At 53.5% G+C, this 23,088-nt stretch overlaps 1 protein-coding gene across 3 annotated transcripts in view; it reads right to left on the bottom strand.

The window, feature by feature from the left end:
• The window catches only part of LOC119970772 (pikachurin), a 179,106-nt gene that overhangs the window by 45,098 nt on the left and 110,920 nt on the right, over positions 1-23,088 (bottom strand). For all 3 annotated transcript variants that reach the window (XM_038805930.1, XM_038805928.1, XM_038805929.1), the window contains one exon: positions 17,619-17,907. In XM_038805930.1, the coding sequence (XP_038661858.1) occupies positions 17,619-17,907 (289 nt within the window). The remainder of the gene's footprint in view (positions 1-17,618; positions 17,908-23,088) is intronic.

Here is a 23,088-nt window from a genome sequence, read left to right as displayed (position 1 = left end):
TCGCGTTTTACAACGGCGCGAAATGGGCATGAGTACAACCGATTCTGGCCCCCACAGAAGGCCAGCTGGAGCGGTCCACGCCGCACCATCCCGCGCATGCGCAGTTGGGCCGCGCCAACCCGTACATGCGCGGGGGACTTCTTCAGCGCGCCGGCCCCAACGCAACATGGCGTGGCCGTTCAAGGGCCGGCCGCACAACAGCGTAGGCCGGGGGGGGGGGACGACTACCACTGCGCCAAACACGCCGGCGCAAATGGCGCCGATTCTCCGCACCTCGGACAATCACGTGCCGGCGTAGGGGCGCGGTTGCGGCGATTCTCCGGCCCGGTGCGGGGCTCGGAGAATCACGCCCCATACGTGGGAACCCTCATACCGAGGAAGCCCCATGGCTGACAGCTGCCAACGGTGAGAGGGTTTGCTGGGCAGAATGGTCACATGACAAGGCCCCGGCCCAATGCTGATTGAATACCAGGACTGGCAGGATGGGGCCCTAAAGTGGCCCTTAGGTCACGACTTAAGAGCCTCAATTGGCCTCCATGCTCCACCGATCCCACCCACAGCTTGACTGAGGGATGGAGGAATGGGAACGTGGCAGAATTCATGCCAGATCAAACAGCTACCTCTATCTCCGACTTCTCCTCGGGGGGGGGGGAATTAAATTCCGGCAGTATCTTGCCTGAAAAATTTCTTGAAACATTTTCAAGGTGGGAGGAGCGGGATTGATAAAAGTGAACAAGTGGATGTAATATACTTGGATTTCCCAAAAGCGTCCATAATGTACCACACAAAAGGCTACTTAATAAGATAAGAGTGCATGATGTTGGGGGTCGTATATTAGCATGGATCGAGGATTGGCTCCCTGATAGGAGAGTTGTGATAGGAGGAGCATTTTCAGGATGACAACCTGTAACTAGTGGAGTGCCACAGTCATCCGTACTGGGACCACAATTATTCACAATACATTTAATGGCTTTAATAAGGGGATCAGGGGTTATGGGGAGAAGGCAGGAGAATGGGGATGAGAAAAATATCAGCCATGATTGAATGACAGAGCAGACTCGATGGGCCGAGTGGCCTAATTCTGCTCCTATGTCTTATGGTCTTATGGACGAGGGAGATGAATGTACTGTTGCCAAATTTGGGGATGATACACAAACAGGTGGGGAAGTGGTGAGGATGAGGTTGGGTGAGTGGGCAAAAACTTGGCAGAAGGAATACAATGTGAAGTTCTGCACTTTAGCAGGAAGAATAAAGGAGCTGAATAAAGAAAAAAGAAAATTACTGCGGATGCTGAACTCTGAAACGAAAGGGAAAATGCTGGAAAATCTCAGCAAGTCTGGCAGCATCTGTAGGGAGAGAAAAGAGCTGACGTTTCGAGTCCGATGACTCTTTGTCAAAGCTAACAGACAGAGAGAGTGGGAAATATTCATACTGGGAGCGAGAATGAAAGATGAGTCGTAGCCACAGAAACCCAGTGAAACCGGGTGCTAATGGCCACAGATACCACGGGGAAAGAGTGTTAATGGCAGTCCCCAGAGAGGGCAAAAGATGTGAAAGGTCAAACAGCAGAGAAACTAACATCAGAGGATGAACTGTAGGTGTGGGGGGGAGGGGAAGGGGGAAGCAAAGAGGAGAAAGGTGCAGGAAAGGTGGATAAGATTGGGGGGGGGGGGGATTTAAATGTATATTAAGAAAGAAAAGAAACAGTAAAAGGCAGTTAAAATGAAATGGAAAAAAATGGGTAGAGATGGGGCTGATCATCTGAAGTTGTTGAATTCGATGTTCAGGCCGGAAAGCTGTAGCGTGCCTAACCGGAAGATGAGATGAGAAAGGAGCTGACTGTTATTTAAATAGAGAGAGGCTGCAGAAAGCTGCAGCACGGAGGGGATTTAGGGGTCCTCGTGTGTAAATCATAAAAAGCTAGCAGCAAGTTCAATGGGAAATTGGGAAGGAAAATGGAATGTTGGCCTTTATTTCAAAGGGAATGGATTATAAAAATAGGGAAGTCCTGCTAAAACTATACAAGGCTCTAGTTAGACCACACCTGGAATACTGTGAACAGTTTTGGTCCCTTATCTATGGAAAGATATCCCGGCATTGGAGGCAGCCCAGAGAAGGTTCACTCGGTTGATCCCGGGTAGGGAGGGAATTTCTATTGAGGAGAGGTTGAGTAGGTTGGGCCTGTGCTCATTGGAGTTTAGAAGAATGAGAGGTGACCTTATTGAGACATATCGGATTCTCAGGGGGTTTGACAGGGTCGATGCTGAGAGGTTGTTTCCCCTTGTGGGAGAGTCTGGGACCAGAGGGCACAATCTCAGAGTAAGGGGGTCACCCATTTCAGGCAGAGATGAGGAGGAATTTCTTCTCTCAGAGGGGAGTGAATCTGTGGAATTCTTTACCGCAGAGAGCTGTAGGGGCCGGGCCGTTACCGCAGAGAGCTGTAGGGGCCGGGCCGTTACCGCAGAGAGCTGTAGAGGCCGGGCCGTTAGCGCAGAGAGCTGTAGAGGCCGGGTCGTTCAGTATGTTCAAGGCTGAGAGAGACAGATTTTTAATCAGTGAGGGAATCGAGGGTTATGGGGATAAGGCAGGAAAGTGGAGTTGAGGATTATATCAGATCAGCCATGATCTCATTGAATGGTGGAGCGGACTCGATGGGCCGAATGGCATAATTCTGTTTCTACCACTCATCGCTGTTTATAAGGAACAATAGGTGGCGCCAGAATTCTTGTTACCAAGTCAGCATTAAATGAGAATACAGAAAACTACTGATTTAAACACTCCCAGGACAGGTACAGCACGGGGTTAGATACAGAGTAAAGCTCCATCTACACTGTCCCCATCAAACACCCCCAGGACAGGTACAGCACGAGGTTAGATATAGGGTAAAGCTCCCTCTACACTGTCCCCAGCAAACACTCCTACGACAGGTACAGCACGGGGTTAGATACAGAGTAAAGCTCCCTCTACACTGTCCCCATCAAACACTCCCAGGACAGGTACAGCACGGGGTTAGATACAGAATGTGGTAGTATGACTAGGGGTATTACGGTACCTGGGAGTATGAGCTGCCATTGGTGCAGAGGGCTCGCTGCCCATTGGCCCAAGTATTGTGCTCTCCGTATTCCTATTGGCTAAGAGGAAGATAGCTCCGCCTACGAGGTGGGGTATAAGAACACGTGTCCCCCTGCAGCCAGGCCATTTCCTGTACGTCTGCTGCCGGGCTCACTTCTTGCTAATTAAAGCCTTTCATTTCGAACTTCACCTACGTTTCGTGTCTATTGATTGTGCATCAATTTAATCAGCAAGATTTTAACGGATGGAGCTCCGCATCAAGCCAGAGTGTCTTCGGCTCAGCCCTCAAGCAGCGAATGCAACAGCAGCATTGAAGCACTGGCTGGCTTGTTTCAACAGTTACCTGAGCGCAGCGGAAAACGTCCCGACGAGGGAGCAGAAACTGCACATCCTCCACTCATGCGTCGGCACCGCCGTGTACACGCTCATAGAGGATACGACAAACTACACCGCGGCTATGGACTTGCTCAAAGGACATTTCATACGGCCGGTGAACCAAGTCTACGCTCGACACCTACTCACCACAAGGCAGCAGATACCAAGTGAGTCACTGGACGATTTTTATCGTGCCCTCCTCGTGCTGGGGAGGAACTGCAGGCTGCCCACAGGTGTCTGCTGCTGAGCATACTGAACTCCTGATTCGAGACGCCTTCGTTGCGGGCATGCAATCCTCGCAGATCCGACGAAGACTGTTGGAGAGAGGATCTCTAAGCCTCACGGAGGCACGGGCCCTCGCCTCCTCCCTAGACGTTGCGAACCAAAACGCTCGCTCGTACGCCCCCGACCGCGCGGCGGCCCCCTGGGCAGCGTGTAACTTGGCCTCTCTCTCCCCCACGGACTCAGACCCCCCCCCTCCCACCGGGCCCGCGCTGCAGGGTGCCCCGAAAAACCCGCGGGGCCCCGTTGCTATTCTGCGGCCAGGCAAAGCAACCCCGTCAGCGCTGTCCGGCCCGTTCCGCAACCTGCAAGGGCTGCGGGAAGAAGGGCCACTTTTTGGCTGTTTGCCAGGCAAAGGCGGTCGCTGCGGTCCCAAGTAGCGACCGCGAGACTCCCCCCTCGCTCTCTTCAGGGGCCCATGCGGCCCGCGGACATCGCTGCCCCCATCCCCCAATGCCACGTGCGATCCCCGGGCGCCGCCATTTTACGCCCCCGATGCCATGTGCGACCCCCGGGCACCGCCATCTTGGATCGGCTCCAAGGACCCCGCGGGTGACTACTCCCTGCCTGATGAAGACTCCGACTATCTGCCACGACTCACTTCAGTCACGCTGGACCAGTCTCGGCCCCGTACCCTCTCCACAGCGACCACAAAGATTTTACTCAACGGCCACGAGACGAACTGCCTGCTGGACTCCGGGAGCACAGAGAGTTTCATCCACCCCGCCACGGTAAGACGCTGCGCTCTCCCTGTCAACCCGGTTAAGCAAAAAATCGCCCTGGCCTCCGGCTCTCACTCAGTACAGATCACGGGGTGCTGCATAGCGGACCGGGGAGAGAGTTTAAAAACTACAAGCTATTCATCCTTCCTCACATCTGCGCAGCAGCACTCCTGGGGTTAGACTTCCAGTGTAACCTCAAGAGCCTAACATTCAAATTCGGCGGCCCTATGCCCCCCCCCCCCTCATTGTCTGCAGCCTCACGACCCTCAATGTCGATGCACCGTCCTTGTTTGCAAACCTCACACTGGATTGCAAACCTGTCGCCACCAGGAGCAGACGGTACGGTGCCCAGGACTGGATCTTCATCAGGTCCGAAGTCCAACGGCTTCTGAAGGAAGGGGTCATCGAGGCCAGCAACAGCCCCTGGCGAGCACAGGTTCTGGTGGTGAAGACCGGGGAGAAGAATAGGGCGGTCATAGACTAGAGTCAGACCATCAACAACGCAGCTGGATGCGTACCCTCTCCCCCGTATATCCGACCTGGTCAACAGGATCGCGCAGTACAAGGTTCTTTCCACGGTGGACCTTAAGTCCACCTGCCACCAGCTTCCCATCCGCGCGAGCGATCGCAAGTACACTGCGTTCAAAGCGGATGGACAGCTCTACCATTTTTTAAGGGTTCCCTTCGGTGTCACAAACGGGGTCTCGGTCTTCCAAAGGGAGATGGGCCGAATGGTCGACCAATATGGTTTACAGGTAACTTTCCCGTATCTCGATAATGTCACCGTCTGCAGCCACGATCAGCAGGACCACGACACCAATCTCCGTAAATTCCTCTGAACCGCAAAACTCCTGAACCTGACCTACAACAAGGACAAATGCGTGTTTAGCACTGACCGTCTAGCCATCCTCGGCTACGTAGTGCGTAACGGAGTGATAGGCCCCGACCCGGAACACATGCGCCCCCTGTTGGAGCTTCCCCTCCCCCACTCCCCCAAAGCCCTCAAGCACTGTCTTGGTTTTTTTTCATATTACGCCCAGTGGGTCCCCAATTACGCCAACAAAGCCCATCCCCTCATCCAATCAGCCACGTTCCCATGTCAATGGAGGCCCTCCAGGCCTTTAGCCGCATCAAAGCAGACATTGCAAAGGCCACAATGCGAGCTATCGACGAGTCCCTCCTCTTCCAGGTCGAGAGCGATGCGTCCGATGTAGCTCTGGCGGCCACCCTCAACCAAGCGGGCAGACCCGTGGCCTTCTTCTCTCGTACCCTCCACGCTTCCGAAATCCGCCACTCCTCGGTCGAGAAGGAAGCACAGGCCATAGTCGAAGCTGTGCGACATTGGAGGCACTATCTGGCCGGCAGGAGGTTCACCCTCCTCACAGACCAACTGTCAGTGGCCTTCATGTTCGACAACGCACAGAGAGGCAAGATAAAGAACGACAAGATCTTGCGGTGGAGGATCAAACTGTCCACCTACAACTACGACATCTTGTATCGTCCTGGGAAGCTAAACGAGCCTCGCAATGCCCTGTCCCGCGGCACCTGTGCCAACGCACAAGTGGACCGCCTCCGAACCCTCCACGCGGACCTCTGCCACCCGGGGGTCACCCGCTTCTTTCACTGTATAAAGACCCACAACCTGCCCTACTCCATCGAGGAGGTAAGGACAGTGACCAGGGAATGCCACATCTATGCGGAGTGCAAGCTGCACTTCTACCGCCCCGAACAAGCGCATCTGATAAAGGCTTCCCGCCCCTTTGAACGTCTCAGCATGGACTTCAAAGGTCCCCTCCCCTCCAACAACCGCAACACGTACTTCCTCGACGTGATTGACGAGTACTCCCGCTTCCCCTTCACCATCCCCTGCCCTGACATGACCACCACCACCATCATTAAAGCCCGCCACAGCATTTTCTCCCTGTTCGGATTCCCGGCTTACATTCACAGCGATAGGGGGTCCTCCTTTATGAGTGACGAACTGCGTCAATTCCTGCTCAGCAGGGGCATCGCCTCCAGCAGGACGACCAGTTACAACTCCCGGGGTATCGGACAGGTCGAGAGGGAGAACGGTACAGTCTGGAAGACCGTCCTGCTGGCCCTGCGGTCCCGAAATCTCCCAGTCTCCCACTGGCAAGAGGTCCTCCCAGACGCCCTCCACTCAATCCGGTCGCTTCTTTGCACATCCAGTAACCAAACGCCTTCTTGTTTTTCCCAGGAAGTCTTCCTGAGGGACCCCGCTCCCGACCTGGCTGGCTGCCCCCGGGCCCATCCTGCTCCGGAAACACGTGCAGGTGCACAAATCGGACCCCTTGGTCGAGAGGGTCCAGCTGCTCCACGCGAACCCACAGTACGCGTATGCGGAGTATCCCGACGGCCGACAGGACACGGTCTCCCTATGGGACCTGGCGCCCGCCGGATCCCGACCATCGCCCCCGGCACCAGCCCCCCTAACCATCCCCCAACCACAACTGCTCCTGGCAGGCGCTACCCCCCCCCCCCCCGCCCCGCCGACACCCTTACCCGCGCTCCCGGAGTCACGGACGCCCCTTCCCCGGCCCGGGCCCTCGCCAGCTCCGACTGGGGGTATGGACGCAGCTACAGGGACCGGATCATCGCTCCCGGAGTCACGGACGCCCCTCCCCCGGCCCCGGCCCTCGCCAGCTCCGACTGGGGGTACGGACGCAGCCACAGGGACCGGATCATCGCTCCCGGAGTTACGGACGCCCCTCCCCCGGCCCCGGCCCTCGCCAGCTCCAACTGGGGGTACGGACACAGGGACCGGATCATCGCTCCCTGAGTCACGGACGCCCCTTCCCCGGCCCCGGCCCTCGCCAGCTCCGACTGGGGGTATGGACGCAGCCACAGGGACCGGATCATCGCTCCCGGAGTCACGGACGCCCCTCCCCCAGCCCCGGCCCTCGCCAACTCCGACTGGGGGTACGGACACAGCCACAGGGACCGGATCATCGCTCCCGGAGTCACGGACGCCCCTCCCCCGGCCCCGGCCCCGGCCCTCGCCAGCTCCGACAGGGGGTACGGACGCAGGGACCGGATCATTGCTCCCGGAGTCACGGACGCCCCTCCCCCGGCCCGGGCTTCGCCAGCTCCGGCTGGGGGTACGGACACAGGGACCGGATCATCGCTCCCGGAGTCACGGACGCCCCTCCCCCGGCCCGGCCCTCGCCAGCTCCGACAGGGGGTACAGACACAGGGACCGGATCATCGCTCCCGGAGTCACGGACGCCCCTCCCCCGGCCCGGCCCTCGCCAGCTCCGACAGGGGGTACAGACACAGGGACCGGATCATCGCTCCCGGAGTCACGGACGCCCCTCCCCCGGCCCCGGCCCTCGCCAGCTCCGACTGGGGGTACGGACACAGGGACCGGATCATCGCTCCCGGAGTCCCCCGGCCCCGGCCCTCGCCAGCTCCGACTGGGGGTACGGACACAGGGACCGGATCATCGCTCCCGGAGTCACGGACGCCCCTCCCCCGGCCCCGGCCCTCGCCAGCTCCGACTGGGGGTACGGACACAGCCACAGGGACCGGATCATCGCTCCCGGAGTCACGGACGCCCCTCCCCCGGCCCCGGCCCTCGCCAGCTCCGACTGGGGGTACGGACGCAGCCAAAGGGACCGGATCATCGCTCCCGGAGTCACGGACGCCCCTCCCCCGGCCCGGCCCTCGCCAGCTCCGACAGGGGGTACAGACACAGGGACCGGATCATCGCTCCCGGAGTCACGGACGCCCCTCCCCCGGCCCCGGCCCTCGCCAGCTCCGACTGGGGGTACGGACACAGGGACCGGATCATCGCTCCCGGAGTCCCCCGGCCCCGGCCCTCGCCAGCTCCGACTGGGGGTACGGACACAGGGACCGGATCATCGCTCCCGGAGTCACGGACGCCCCTCCCCCGGCCCCGGCCCTCGCCAGCTCCGACTGGGGGTACGGACACAGCCACAGGGACCGGATCATCGCTCCCGGAGTCACGGACGCCCCTCCCCCGGCCCCGGCCCTCGCCAGCTCCGACTGGGGGTACGGACGCAGACACAGGGACCGGATCATCGCTCCCGGAGTCACGGACGACCCTCCCCCGGCCCCGGCCCTCGCCAGCTCCGACAGGGGGTGCAGACACAGGGACCGGATCATCGCTCCCGAAGTCACGGACGCCCCTCCCCCGGCCCCGGCCCTCGCCAGCTCCGACTGGGGGTACGGACACAGCCACAGGGACCGGATCATCGCTCCCGGAGTCACGGACGCCCGCAACTCCAACATCTCCAGCGAAGCTCCGCAGGTCGGACAGGGCGTCCAAGGCCCCTGATTGGCTGATCGAGTCTATGTGAACTGTTGATGGACCCTTGTTCTTGCTTGTTCTCTCATTTTTTTTGCTCTCAAACCGGTATATAGTTTCCCATTTCTGACACCCTGTACATAGTTGCGGGCCAGTGGGCAGCCACCGTTGAAGAGGAACGATCCAAAATCACTAGTCACACTACCAGTCTCTGACCCACTCACACAGGACACTGCCCCCTCTCCCTCCATGTCCACAACCCCCCCCCCGGTTCCTTTCTCAACAAGGGGTGAATGTGGTAGTATGACTAGGGGTATTACGGTACCTGGGAGTGTGAGCTGCCATTGGTGCAGAGGGCTCGCTGCCCATTGGCCCAGGTATCGTGTGCTTCTTATCCCTATTGGCTATGAGGAAGATAGCTCCGCCTACGAGGTGGGGTATAAGAACCCATGTCCCCCCTGCAGCCAGGCCATTTCCTGTACGTCTGCTGCCGGGCTCACTTCTTGCTAATTAAAGCCTTTCGTTTCGGACTTCACCTACGTTTCGCCCCCATTGATTGTGCATCAAAGAGTAAAGCTCCCTCTACACTCTCCCCATCAAACACTCCCAGGACAGGTACAGCACGGGGTTAGATACAGAGTAAAGCTCCCTCTACACTGTCCCCATCAAACATTCCCAGGGCAGGTACAGCACGGGGTTAGATACAGAGTAAAGCTCCCTCTACACTGTCCCCATCAAACACTCCCAGGACAGGTACAGTACGGGGCTGGATACAGAGTAAAGCTCCCTCTACACTGTCCGCATCAAACACTCCCAGGGCAGGTACAGCACGGGGTTAGATACAGAGTAAAGCTCCCCCTACACTGTCCCCCATCAAACACTCCCAGGAGAGGTACAGCACGGGGTTAGATACAGAGTAAAGCTCCCTCTACACTGTCCCCATCAAACACTCCCAGGGCAGGTACAGCACGGGGTTAGATACAGAGTAAAGCTCCCTCTACACTGTACCCATCAAACACTCCCAGGACAGGTACAGCACGGGGTTAGATACAGAGTAAAGCTCCCTCTACACAGTCCCCATCAAATGGTAGACCTCAAATCCGCCTACCACCAGCTCCCCATCCGTAAAGCGGACCGTCCATACACTGCCTTCGAGGCAGACGGTCACCTCTATCACTTCCTCAGGGTTCCCTTCGGCGTCACCAATGGGGTCACGGTCGCCCGGTACGGTTTGCGGGCCACCTTCCCGTACCTAGACAACGTCACCACCTGCGGCCATGATCAGCAGGACCACGATGCCAACCGTGCCAAATTCCTCCACACCGGTACTCTCCTAAGCCTCACCCACAACAAGGAGAAGTGCGTGCTCAGCACAAATCGCTCAGCCATCCTCGGCTATGTGGTCCAGAACAGAGTTCTGGGGCCCGATCCCGACCGCATGGAATCCGGCGATGGAAAGGGATAGGTATATACCGTAGGGCAAGAGTTATTGCTGGGGGAAAGGCAATTATGATGCGATGAGGCAAGACTTAGGATCCATCGGCTGGAGAGGAAAACCAGGGGATGGGCACAATGGAAATGTGGAGCATGTTCAAGGAACAGCTACTGCTTGTCCTTGATAAGTATGTACCTGTTAGGCAGGGAGGAAGTGGTCGAGCGAGGGAACCGTGGTTTACTAAAGCAGTTGAAACACTTGTCAAGAGGAAGAAGGAGGCTTATGTAATGATGAGACGTGATGGTTCAGTTAGGGCGCTTGAGAGTTACAAGTTAGCTCGGAAGGCTCTAAAGAGAGAGCTAAGAAGAGCCAGGCGAGGACATGGGAAGTCTTTGACAGGTAGGATCAAGGATAACCCTAAAGCTTTCTATAGATATGTCAGGAATAAAAGAATGACTAGGGTAAGAGTAGGGCCAGTCAAGGACAGTAGTGGGAAGTTGTGCGTGGAGTCCGAGGAGATAGCAGAGGTGCTAAATGAGTATTTTTCGTCTGTATTCACACAGGAAAAAGACAAAGTTGTCGGGGAGAATACTGAGATACAGGCTACTAGACTAGAAGGGCTTGAGGTTCATAAGGAGGAGGTGTTAGCCATTCTGGAAAGTGTGAAAATAGATAAGTCCCCTGGGCCGGATGGGATTTATTCTAGGATTCTCTGGGAAGCTAGGGAGGAGATTGCTGAGCCTTTGGCTTTGATCTTTAAGTCATCTTTGTCTACAGGAATAGTGCCAGAAGACTGGAGGACAGCAAATGTTGTCCCATTGTTCAAGAAGGGGAGTAGAGATAACCCCGGTAACTATAGACCAGTGAGCCTTACTTCTGTTGTGGAAAAAGTCTTGGAAAGGTTTATAAGAGATAGGATGTATAATCATCTGGAAAGGAATAATTTGATTAGAGATAGTCAACATGGTTTTGTGAAGGGTAGGTCGTGCCTCACAAACCGCATTGAGTTCTTCGAGAAGGTGACCAAACAGGTGGATGAGGGTAAAGCAGTTGATGTGGTGTATATGGATTTCAGTAAAGCGTTTCATAAGGTTCCCCACGGTAGGCTATTGCAGAAAATACAGAGGCATGGGATTCAGGGTGATTTAGCAGTTTGGATCAGAAATTGGCTAGCTGATAGAAGACAAAGGGTGGTGGTTGATGGGAAAGGTTCTGACTGGTGTCCAGTTACTAGTTACAAGGATCTGTTTTGGGGCCGCTGCTGTTTGTCATTTTTATAAATGATCTGGAGGAGGGCGTAGAAGGATGAGTGAGTAAATTTGCAGATGACATTAAAGTTGGTGGAGTTGTGGACAGTGCAGAAGGATGTTACAAGTTACAGAGGGACATAGATAAGCTGCAGAGCTGGGATGACAGGTGGCAAATGGAGTTTAGTGCAGAAAAGTGTGAGGTGATTCATTTTGAAAGGAATAACAGGAAGGCAGAGTACTGGGCTACTGGTAAGATTCTTGGTAGTGTGGACGAGCAGACAGATCTCGGTGTCCATGTCCATAGATCCCTGAAAGTTGCCACCCAGGTTGAGAGGGTTGTTAAGAAGGCGTACGGTGTGTTAGCTTTTATTGGTAGAGGAATTGAGTTTCGGAGCCATGAGCTCATGTTGCAGTTGTACAAAACTCTGGTGCGGCCGCATTTGGAGTATTGCGTACAGTTCTGGTCGCCGCATTATAGGAAGGATGTGGAAGCATTGGAAAGGGTACAGAGGAGATTTACCAGGATGTTGCTTGGTCTTACGAGGAAAGGCTGAAAGACTTGAGGTTGTTTTCGTTAGAGAGAAGAAGGTTAAGAGGTGACTTAATTGAGGCATACAAGATGATCAGAAGATTAGATCGGGTGGGCATTGAGAGCCTTTTTCCTTGGATGGTGATGTCCAGCACGAGGGGACAAAGCTTGAAATTGAGGGGAGATAGATAGAGGACAGATGTCAGAGGTAGGTTCTTTACTCAGAGAGTAGTATGGGCGTGGAATGCCCTGCCTGCAACAGTAGTGGACTCGCCAACACTAAACGCATTCAAATGGTCACTGGATAGGCATATGGACGATAAGGGAATAGTGTAGAGGGACTTTAGAGGGGTTTCACAGGACGGCGCAACATCGAGGGCCGAAGGGCCTGTACTGCGCTGTAATGTTCTATGTTCTATGTTCTAATATAGCAAGAAGGCAAATTCACTGATTGCCCTAATTGGAACAGAGCCACAGAAAAGACCAAGTAGAAAAGAAAATCCACAACAAGGTACAGCACGTGGTTAGATACAGAGTAAAGCTCCCTCTACACTGTCCCCATCAAACACTCCCAGGACAGGTACAGCACGGGGTTAGATACAGAGTAAAGCTCCCTCTACACTGTCCCCATCAAACACTCCCAGGACAGGTACAGCACGTGGTTAGATACAGAGTAAAGCTTCCTCTACACTGTCCACATCAAACACTCCCAGGACATGTAAAGCACGGGGTTAGATACAGTGTAAAGCTCCCTCTACACTGTCCCTATCAAACACTCCCAGGACAGGTACAGCACGGGGTTAGATATAGAGTAAAGCTCCTTCTACACTGTCCACATCAAACACTCCAAGGACAGGTACAGCACGGGGTTAGATACAGAGTAAAGCTCCCTCTACACTGTCCACATCAAACACTCCAAGGACAGGTACAGCACAGGGTTAGATACAGAGTAAAGCTTCCTCTACACTGTCCCCATCAAACACTCCCAGGACATGTAAAGCACGGGGGTTAGATACAGAGTAAGCTCCCTAAACTGTGCATCCGTGAGCATGTTATTGCTGATTAAGTGCCGCTTGATAGCAATGTTGATGACTCCTTCCATCACTTTGCTGATGATGCAGAGTAGACTGATAGTGGGGTAATTGGCTGGGTTGGATTTGTCCTGTTTCCTGTGTACAGGACATACCTGGGCAATTTCCCACTTTGCCAGGTAGATGCCAGTGTTGTAGCTGTACTGGAACAGCTTGGCTAGGGATGCGGCAAGTTCTGGAGCACAGGTCTTCAGTACTATTGCCGGGATATTGTCAGAGCCCTTAGCCTTTGCCGTATCCAGGACCTTCAGCCGTTTCGGAAGTGGAACCCAGCACATCGGGGGACAGATAAGGATTGGCACTGAAGGAGTTCCAGCATAGCGGACATTCCCCTGCCGACTGCCACACACACAAAAACAGAAACTGTTCACATTAAAGCCAGGCCCATCTAATTTAAAATGAGTCATGCAATTGGGGCGATTGGTTTGTGTACAGCAAGTTAACACGGGCGGAATTTGTTGAGCGGATTATTCAAACAAATGCAAGCAGCCAAACTGAAATCACTTCTTCATGTCAAAGTCAGACCTTGAACTTTCACTCCGGCTCAAGAGGAGTCACATGAGTTGAGCAGTTTTATTTTTAAACAAAATATATCATAGGAATGTGCTCAGATTAAATGATGTCATGGTTTCCTGAAGCAGCTCTTCTGAATTGGAACCAAAGATCTATTGTTAATCTTGTCAAGTTTAAAAAGCAGCCAGGTTTAATGATCACAGAACCGTTTACGTTATAACTCTGGACTTCATGGCACACATTCCAATCCCAGGACTGACCGTAATCAGTAGGAGTCCATAAGAGGCTGTAGATATCTCTGTTTCGGGATGAGGCACGTGGTTAGAATCTGAAGGTGGTCCATATCCAACATGGCTTTGGAAGGTCTGGCAGGCTGGTACTGACCTCCTTAAAGGCTATTACATTTCTAACTTTCCCCAGTTTTGATGACCCGCAACATTCGGGATGGAAGGGTGCCGGAATGTCAGTGCTCTCCGGCCTCCTCCCAAATTATGTTCTGGGCGGGAAGGCCCACGGTCCACTCTCCACCTGAGGGTCTCATCCGGCCTCCACTGGTATTAGCCCAGCTGCCAGAGTACCTGTTAGCCCAACTTGCCTGGTGCAGGTGTAACCACGTGGTTTAACCCGGGAGGGGACGGGGGTGGGGGCACATCGGGGAGGGCACGGTGGCGTGGCCCGTAGAGATCCAGCCCCCCTGCCCTTGCTGCTGACGCCCCCTGCACCCCTCGCCCAGCATCCCGGGACTCCGCTGCCTGTCCTTCCGGCAACAGCCACAGCCCAGTGGCGCTGCTGAGCACGAGAGCTGCCAGCCTCTGATTGGCTGACAACTCTCGGTAGGTGAGACTTTGAACCCCGGGGGAAGGCCCACTGCTGATCTCGCCAGCTGCCTGATTGGTTTGGCAAACTTTCTCACAATGAGGCAGTGCACAGGCACAACCCTGACACCTCAGCGAGATTCCATGTGTTAATGCATGTGTTAACATGTAGTCCATGTGTTAACATGTATTAACATGTAGTCCATGTGTTAACATGTAGTCCATGTGTTAACATGTATTCCATGTGTTAACATGTATTCCATGTGTTAACATGTAGTCCATGTGTTAACATGTATTCCATGTGTTAACATGTAGTCCATGTGTTAACATGTAGTCCATGTGTTAACATGTATTCCATGTGTTAACATGTATTCCATGCGTTAACATGTAGTCCATGTGTTAACATGTAGTCCATGTGTTAACATGTATTCCATGTGTTAACATGTAGTCCATGTGTTAACATGTATTCCATGTGTTAACATGTATTCCATGTGTTAACATGTAGTCCATGTGTTAACATGTATTCCATGTGTTAACATGTAGTCCATGTGTTAACTCTGCTCCTCTCTCCACAGATTCTGCCAGACCTTTTTTAATGCCTCCTGGTTTTGATTGTCAAACTGATTGGCTGCATCGTAGACACCCCTTCTGCGACCATCAAGGCATGAAGTGGGAATTGAATACAGGGGGCTGGATTCCCTGACCCCCGACGGCGAATTCGCGTTCGGTGACAGGGCGGAGAATCCACGATGACGACGGAATCGCCACTTTCACGATGCTCCGCCCCCTGAAGAGCAGCGTACCCTTGGGCTACGCCGCACGCCGTATCTCCGGCCTCAGGACGTTGCCTGAGGCCCATCCCGTGATGCTGAGCCCCCGACCGGCCGGGTTCCCGCTGGCGTGGCTCCCTCACGGTCACACCCATCGGGAACTCGCCTTGGCGGCTGCAGACTCAGTCCAGCGGCGCCATAGTCAGGGCCGATCCGCGGGCGGTGGGGGGGGGGCTTTATTCGGGGCTGAGGGTACCGTGGGGGCGGTCCGCGGTGCGCGAGCCGGCTGAAGGGGGGGGGGTCTATTTTTGCGGGCCGGGTCCGCGAGAGGCATCCGCCATGCAGCAAGGCACGGCCACCGCCGTGCGCACGCGCGGCCAAGGAGCCGGCAATGATCCGGGCTGTATCAGCAGCTGGAGCCGGGTGCTCTACGCTGCCTCCCTGCTAGCTCCCGCCGCCCCCCGGAGCAGGGAATTGGTGGCCGTTTTGCACCAGTTTCCCCGGCGGGGGGACCTAGTCTCCCAAACAGGGAATCCAGCCCAGGAACTCTGAGCTTCAGGGGCAGAGGCACTACCCACTCCTCCACCAGACCACCCTCCAACCACAGGCACATTTCACATCACCGCACTTTCTAATGCCCCACGTTCCTCACATGCTCAAAATACAGGGCATAAAGTTATCCCGTACTAGACAGGGGAGATAATAGCTGAAACCGACCAGGCCAAGTGGTCACCCAACACTGATAGGAGGGAAAGTCCAGACGTTCTGTTTGAAATAAACCCAACCTGAAGTCAGCAATATCCGTCCATGGACGGGGAAATCTGGGACGGCCAGTCAAGAGTGAATCCACAGCACCATTCCCTGGGTAGTCTTAAATATTCTGCACAGATTTGACACGGGAGATGTAGCGAAGATGTTTCCACTGGTTGGGGGAGGGGGGGGGCTGCTGAAGCCAGGGGCCATGAATTCAAGATGGTTACTCAGAACCCATGAGGAGCTCCTTCACCCGGAGAGTGGCGAGAATGTGGGATTCGCTGGAGGTGGGGGAATGTATTTGAGGGGAAGCTGGAAAACCATGAGGGAGAAATGAGTAGGAGATTATGCTGATGGGGTGAGATGATGGGGTGTGGGCGGAGGCTCCTGTGTAAGAAAAACAGTAAATTCTGAAAATACTGAAACGATGTGGCAGAATCTGGGGAGAGAGAGAGAAAACGTTCCAGGTCGATGGCCTCTCGACAGAAGAGCTTTTGTAAAGCGCTGACGGGATAAAGAGAGGAAGAAAGACACTGTCACAGACCGGTGGGGTTAAATGGCCTCTTTCTGTGCTGTACGTTCTGTGTCCAGATTGGGGTGGCACAGAGGTTAGCACTGCTGCCTCGCAGGGCCGGGTCCCGGACTCAATTGCAGGCTCGGGGGACTATTTGTGTTGAGTTTGCACTTTCTCCCCATGTCTGGGTGGGTTTCCTCCGGGTGCTCCGGTTTCCTCCCATAGACCAAGGAAGTGCGAGTTAGGTGGATTTGCCGTGCTCCCTCAGTGTCTGAAGGTTAGGTGAGGTTACGGGGATAGGGTGAGGGAGTGGGTTGAGTTTGGGGTGCTCTTTCGAAGGGTTGGTGTAAACTCTGTCATGCAAGTGTCCCTTTAAGAAATGTTTCTGTCTTATCACATGGCTTCAGTGATGTCATTGTGTGGGTGGAGCTGGGCTGTGGCCCTGGGTTTTACTTTTGTTTTGAGTTTGGAACGGGTTTTGAACTGCACAGGTTAAAAGAAGTGTCTCTCTACCTTCATTTTAAAAGCCATTTCTGGACTGCTTGATAACCTAAAGGAGATAATTGCTTTCTGGAAGGAATTCAAACTTTCTGTTTGAAAAGGAGAACAGTGTAACAGAGTTATTGACAGAGTATCAATAACACGTCTTATACCAGTAAGAATGCCGTGTACTGGGCCACACCTTTGAAAAGGAATTTCTGGTTTCACTTGCATTTTGTTATTGAATTGGAACAGTTAAAGGGGGGATTCATTAAGAATTCACATAGATTACTGTAGCTTTATGTTTGTAGTTGATAAAAATTCTTACTGTGCGTGTTTATACAAATGTTAACTAAATTCATAGAATTAAGCTTGTTTTTTGATTAAAAGCGCCTCAGAACTTTGTTGAACTACACCTGAAAGGCAGGATCTTGTGCTCATTGTAACCAACATCAATAAACAGTTGTAGGTCAGGTGAACTCCATCATATACTTTGGAGTTTTCTAAACCCTGGTCCATAACAAATCGATGGGCCAAATTGCCTCCTTCCCCACTGTAGGGATTCTATGTAAATGTATTTCCATGTAAATTCTGCGTAAATTGAAGAAATCTGATGTAAATCTATGGAGTTCTATGTGGGTTCTGTGTAATTCAATATTTGCCGCGTAACTTTATCAGTGCGTTTATGTGTAAATTTTGAAAAAGGACGTCAATGATCCATTTGCTCACCTTTGTCACACCTCTCCCCGAGTTTTCCCAGCTTGCAGTGACACCTGGACCCTCCGCTCTCATAGTCGTTCTGACAGAAGCTGTCAGCTGGACAGTTCGCCTCTTCGCACGGGAGCTCCACCACCCGTCCAGCTGCCACAGGGGGGCCAGGAGAGGGGCTGGGCTCCAACGCACCGGGTGCCTGGACGGGAGCGCCTCCCCCTGGCGGGCTGACGCCGGGATCTGGCTGGAGGGGCGTCTGGACCCGGAATTTCCTGTCCCTTCCCCGGTGGACGGAGGGCGACCGGAGCTGTAAAGAAGGGAAAAGGGTTGAGTCCTGGGCTGGGCCTCTGAGTCGAGACGGTGAGGTGCCCCTCCGCCAGCCCACCGCGGCCCATGCACTTCAGAGGGTCCCAATTAATTCTGGCTCAACATATTCCAGGAGATTTAATCACAACGTTCCCCCCCCAACTGTCTCAGAAGAACCTTCCGCAGCACCAACACTGTTTTAACAAATAAACATCACAATTGTTTTTCTGCCCAAATGTTTTTTCTCCCAGTGTTACTCGCAACAGTCTCCAGGAGAGTAATCCAGAATTCCTCAGGGTTCCAGGTCAATCTGAAAGATTTAGCAACATTAACCCAGCAAGATTCTACATTGGCAATACCAAACAACAACAATCTGCATTTATATAGCATCGATTATAGAATTTTTAGAAACCCACGCACACACGGGGAGAATGTGCAGACTCCTCACAGGTAGCCAAGGCCGGAATTGAACCCATGTCCCTGGCGCTGTGAGGCAGCAGTGCTAACCACTGCGCCGTCATGCAATGGGCCATCCCAAAGCACCAGACAGGACGTTTGTCTGCACACCAGGGAATGGAGTTGCGAACTCTCCAGGATTGGCCTGGGTCTTGCTGCTTTCTGATTGGTGTAGGATGGCAGTGAGTCACAGGGGTGTATGTGTGTTGGCCGCCGATTGGCTGGAGCCATGTGATGAAAGCTCCCGGAATACATTTTGGGCGGTATTCTCCCCCCCCCCCCCCCACGGCGGGTGGGAGAATCGCCGGGGCCACTCCGGCCCTACCCCCGCACGCGATTCTCCCCCCCACCCCCCCGAAACCAGCGGCGCCAGAATCGCGCCAGGCCGCTCGGAGAATCGCCGCAAATGGCGAGCGGCGATTCTCCGGCCCGGATGGGCCAAGCGGCAGGTTCGCACCGGTGCCGTCCACCCCTGGTCACTGCCGGCGGGAACTGTGTGGGAACGCTGGGGGGGGGGGGGGGGGGGGGGCAGCCTGTGGGGGGGGGGGGGAGGGGGGGTCTCCTTCACCGGAGGGGGCCTCCGATGGCGCCTGGCCCGCAATCGGGGCCCACCGATCGGCGGGCTGGCCTCTCCCACCCTGGGCCTACATCCTTCCGCGGCCGGTCCCAGAACACCAGCGCCATGTTGGTGAGGGACCGGCGCGCGTAAGAAGTTTCCCGCGCATGCGCAGGATGGCACGGCCCAATTGCGCATGCGCAGGATTGTGCTGCCCCAACTGCACATGCGCGGGTTGGCGCGGTGCCCATTTGGCGCTGTGTAGGGATGCTGGAGTGGCGTGAACCACTCCAGCGCTGTGCTGGCCCACCTGTGGGGGCCAGAATAGGTCGTGTCCGGGACCTGGTCGCGCCGTCGTGAAACGCGATGGCGTTCACGGTGGCGTGGGCACTTAGTCCCGGGAGCGGAGAATACCGCCCTTCATCACAGTTGGTAACCCACCGCGTCAGGAGGCATTAGAACCCATGACCAGACTCCATGTTGAAGAGAGAGGTTTGATGGAGGAGAGTGACTCGGAGAGACGGAGAGGTTTAAGGAGGATACTCAGGCGTTTAAGGCCGAAGTTCACCACCCCAAAATCCCAGGCCGTGACCCCAATGTGCGGCATGACCAATAGTTTGCGAATCTGATCAGGGGGTACAGCAACAGAAGGCAAGGTCTCCGATGTTTCAACAATTAAAATTGGGGATGACAAGAGACCAGAATGAGATGAGACAGATATAGAATCAGAGAACACCTGCAGTGCAGAAGGAGGTCATTCGGCCCATCGATCTGCACTGACCCTCTGAAAGAGCACCCTACCCAGGTCCACTCCCCCCTCCTATACCCGCAACCCCATCTATCCTGCACATCTTTGGACACTAAGGGGCAATTTGGCATGGTCAATCCACCTAACCTGCACATCTTTGGGCTGTGGGAGGAAACCAGAGCGCCCGGAGGAAACCCACGCACAGACACGGGGTGAACGTGGAAACTCCATGGTAGTGGGTGCCTGGAACTCGCTGCCGGAGGAGGTGGTGGAAGCAGGGACGATAGTGACGTTTAAGGGGCATCTTGACAAATACATGAATAGGATGGGAATAGAGGGATACGGACCCTGGAAGTGTAGAAGATTTCAGTTTAGACGGGCAGCATGGTCGGCACGGGCTTGGAGGGCTGAAGGGCCTGTTCCTGTGCTGTACTTTTCTTTGTTCCTTGTTCCACGCAGACGGTCACGCAAGGCCGGAATCAAACCCGAGTCCCTGGTGCTGTGAGGCAGCGGTGCTAACCACTGTGCCACCATGCCGCCCCATAGGGTGTGGGACTGGAGGAGATTACAGAGATAGAGAGGGGTGAGGCCATGGAGGTATTTGAAAAGAGGGACGAGAATTCTAAGTCGGCGGAGTTGCTGGCCCATGGACCAAGGTCAGCTGGCAGAGGGCCGATTGGGTGAACAGGACTTGGTGCGAGTTAGTGTTTTATGTGAGCTGAATAACAGAGGCTGCAAGCTGGGAAGTCAGCCTATAGTGTGGCTTACAAGAGAGAAGTTTGGAGACAAAATGGTAATGAGTGTCTCAGCAACAGGTGAGCTGACACAGGGGAAAGGTTGGGCAACGGCGGAGGTGCTAGTTGGCAGCGTTGGTGATGGAGCAGCTATATTACTCAAGGCTCATCACAGGGTCAGGCAGGATGCTGAGGCTACAAACCAACTAATAATAATCTTTATTATTGTCAAAAGTAGGCTCACATTAACACTGCAATGAAGTTACTGTGAAAAATCTCTAGTCGCCACATTCCGGCGCCTGTTCGGATACACAGAGGGAGAATTCAGAATGTCCAATTGACCGAACAGCACGTCTTTCGGGACATAAGAACATAAGAACATAAGAACTAGGAGCAGGAGTAGGCCATCTGGCCCCTCGAGCCTGCTCCGCCATTCAATTAGATCATGGCTGATCTTTTGTGGACTCAGCTCCACTTTCCGGCCCGAACACCATAACCCTTAATCCCTTTATTCTTCAAAAAACTATCTATCTTTATCTTAAAAACATGTAATGAAGGAGCCTCAACTGCTTCACTGGGCAAGGAATTCCATAGATTCACAACCCTTTGGGTGAAGAAGTTCCTCCTAAACTCAGTCCTAAATCTACTTCCCCTTATTTTGAGGCTATGCCCCCTAGTTCTGCTTTCACCCGCCAGTGGAAACAACCTGCCCGCATCTATCCTATCTATTCCCTTCATAATTTTAAATGTTTCTATAAGATCCCCCCTCATCCTTCTAAATTCCAACGAGTACAGTCCCAGTCTACTCAACCTCTCCTCATAATCCAACCCCTTCAGCTCTGGGATTAACCTAGTGAATCTCCTCTGCACACCCTCCAGCGCCAGTACGTCCTTTCTCAAGTAAGGAGACCAAAACTGAACACAATACTCCAGGTGTGGCCGCACTAACACCTTATACAATTGCAACATAACCTCCCTAGTCTTAAACTCCATCCCTCTAGCAATGAAGGACAAAATTCCATTTGCCTTCTTAATCACCTGTTGCACTTGTAAACCAACCTTCTGTGACTCATGCACTAGCACACCCAAGTCTCTCTGAACAGCGGCATGCTTTAATATTTTATCGTTTAAATAATAATCCCGTTTGCTGTTATTCCTACCAAAATGGATAACCTCACATTTGTCAACATTGTATTCCATCTGCCAGACCCTAGCCCATTCACTTAACCTATCCAAATCCCTCTGCAGACTTCCAGTATCCTCTGCACTTTTCGCTTTACCACTCATCTTAGTGTCATCTGCAAACTTGGACACATTGCCCTTGGTCCCCAACTCCAAATCATCTATGTAAATTGTGAACAATTGTGGGCCCAACACGGATCCCTGAGGGACACCACTAGCTACTGATTGCCAACCAGAGAAACACCCATTTATCCCAACTCTTTGCTTTCTATTAATTAACCAATCCTCTATCCATGCTACTACTTTACCCGAAATGCCATGCATCTTTATCTTATGCAGCAACCTTTTGTGTGGCACCTTGTCAAAGGCTTTCTGGAAATCCAGATATACCACATCCATCGGCTCCCCGTTATCTACTGCACTGGTAATGTCCTCAAAAAATTCCACTAAATTAGTTAGGCATGACCTGCCCTTTACGAACCCATGCTGCGTCTGCCCAATGGGACAATTTCTATCCAGATGCCTCGCTATTTCTTCCTTGATGATAGATTCCAGCATCTTCCCTATTACCGAAGTTAAGCTCACTGGCCTATAATTTCCTGCTTTCTGCCTACCTCCTTTTTTAAACAGTGGCGTCACGTTTGCTAATTTCCAATCCACCGGGACCACCCCAGAGTCTAGTGAATTTCGGTAAATTATCACTAGTGCATCTGCAATTTCCTTAGCCATCTCTTTTAGCACTCTGGGATGCATTCCATCAGGGCCAGGAGACTTGTCTACCTTTAGCCCCATTAGCTTGCCCATCACTCCCTCCTTAGTGATAACAATCCTCTCAAGGTCCTCACCTGTCATAGCCTCATTTCTATCAGTCGCTGGCATGTTATTTGTGTCTTCCACTGTGAAGACCGACCCAAAAAACCTGTTCAGTTCCTCAGCCATTTCCTCATTTCCCATTATTGAAACTCCCTTCTCATCCTCTAAAGGACCAATATTTACCTTAGCCACTCTTTTTTGTCTTATATATTTGTAAAAACTTTTACTGTCTGTTTTTATATTCTGAGCAAGTTTACTCTCATACTCTATCTTACACAATTGTGAACAATTGTGTTGTGAACCCAATGTGTTGGGACGTGTGGGAGGAAACCGGAGCACCCGGAGGAAACCCGCGCAGACACGGGAAGAACGTGCAGACTCCGCACAGACAGTGACCCAAGCTGGGAATCGAACCCAGGTCCCTGGCGCTGTGAAGCAACAGAGCTAACTACTGTGCTGCTGCAAAGGGGGAGGCAGCGACATAATGTTATTGTTGCTGGGCTAATAATCCAGAGACTCTGGGGATCCGGGTTCTAATCCTTCCATAGCAGGTGGTGAAATTTGAATTCAATGAAAAAAAATAATCTGATAACCACGAAACCACTGTTGATTGGAGGAAGAAAATCTGTCATCCTCAGCTAGTCTGGCGTACATGTGACTCTTAAATACCCTCAGGGATGGGCAATAGGTGCT

This window comes from Scyliorhinus canicula, chromosome 8 (assembly GCF_902713615.1).
Source record: "Scyliorhinus canicula chromosome 8, sScyCan1.1, whole genome shotgun sequence".
NCBI classification, from domain to species: domain Eukaryota; kingdom Metazoa; phylum Chordata; class Chondrichthyes; order Carcharhiniformes; family Scyliorhinidae; genus Scyliorhinus; species Scyliorhinus canicula.
Note: the sequence above shows the minus strand (reverse complement) of the source record. Positions and strands in the feature narration are given on the sequence as shown.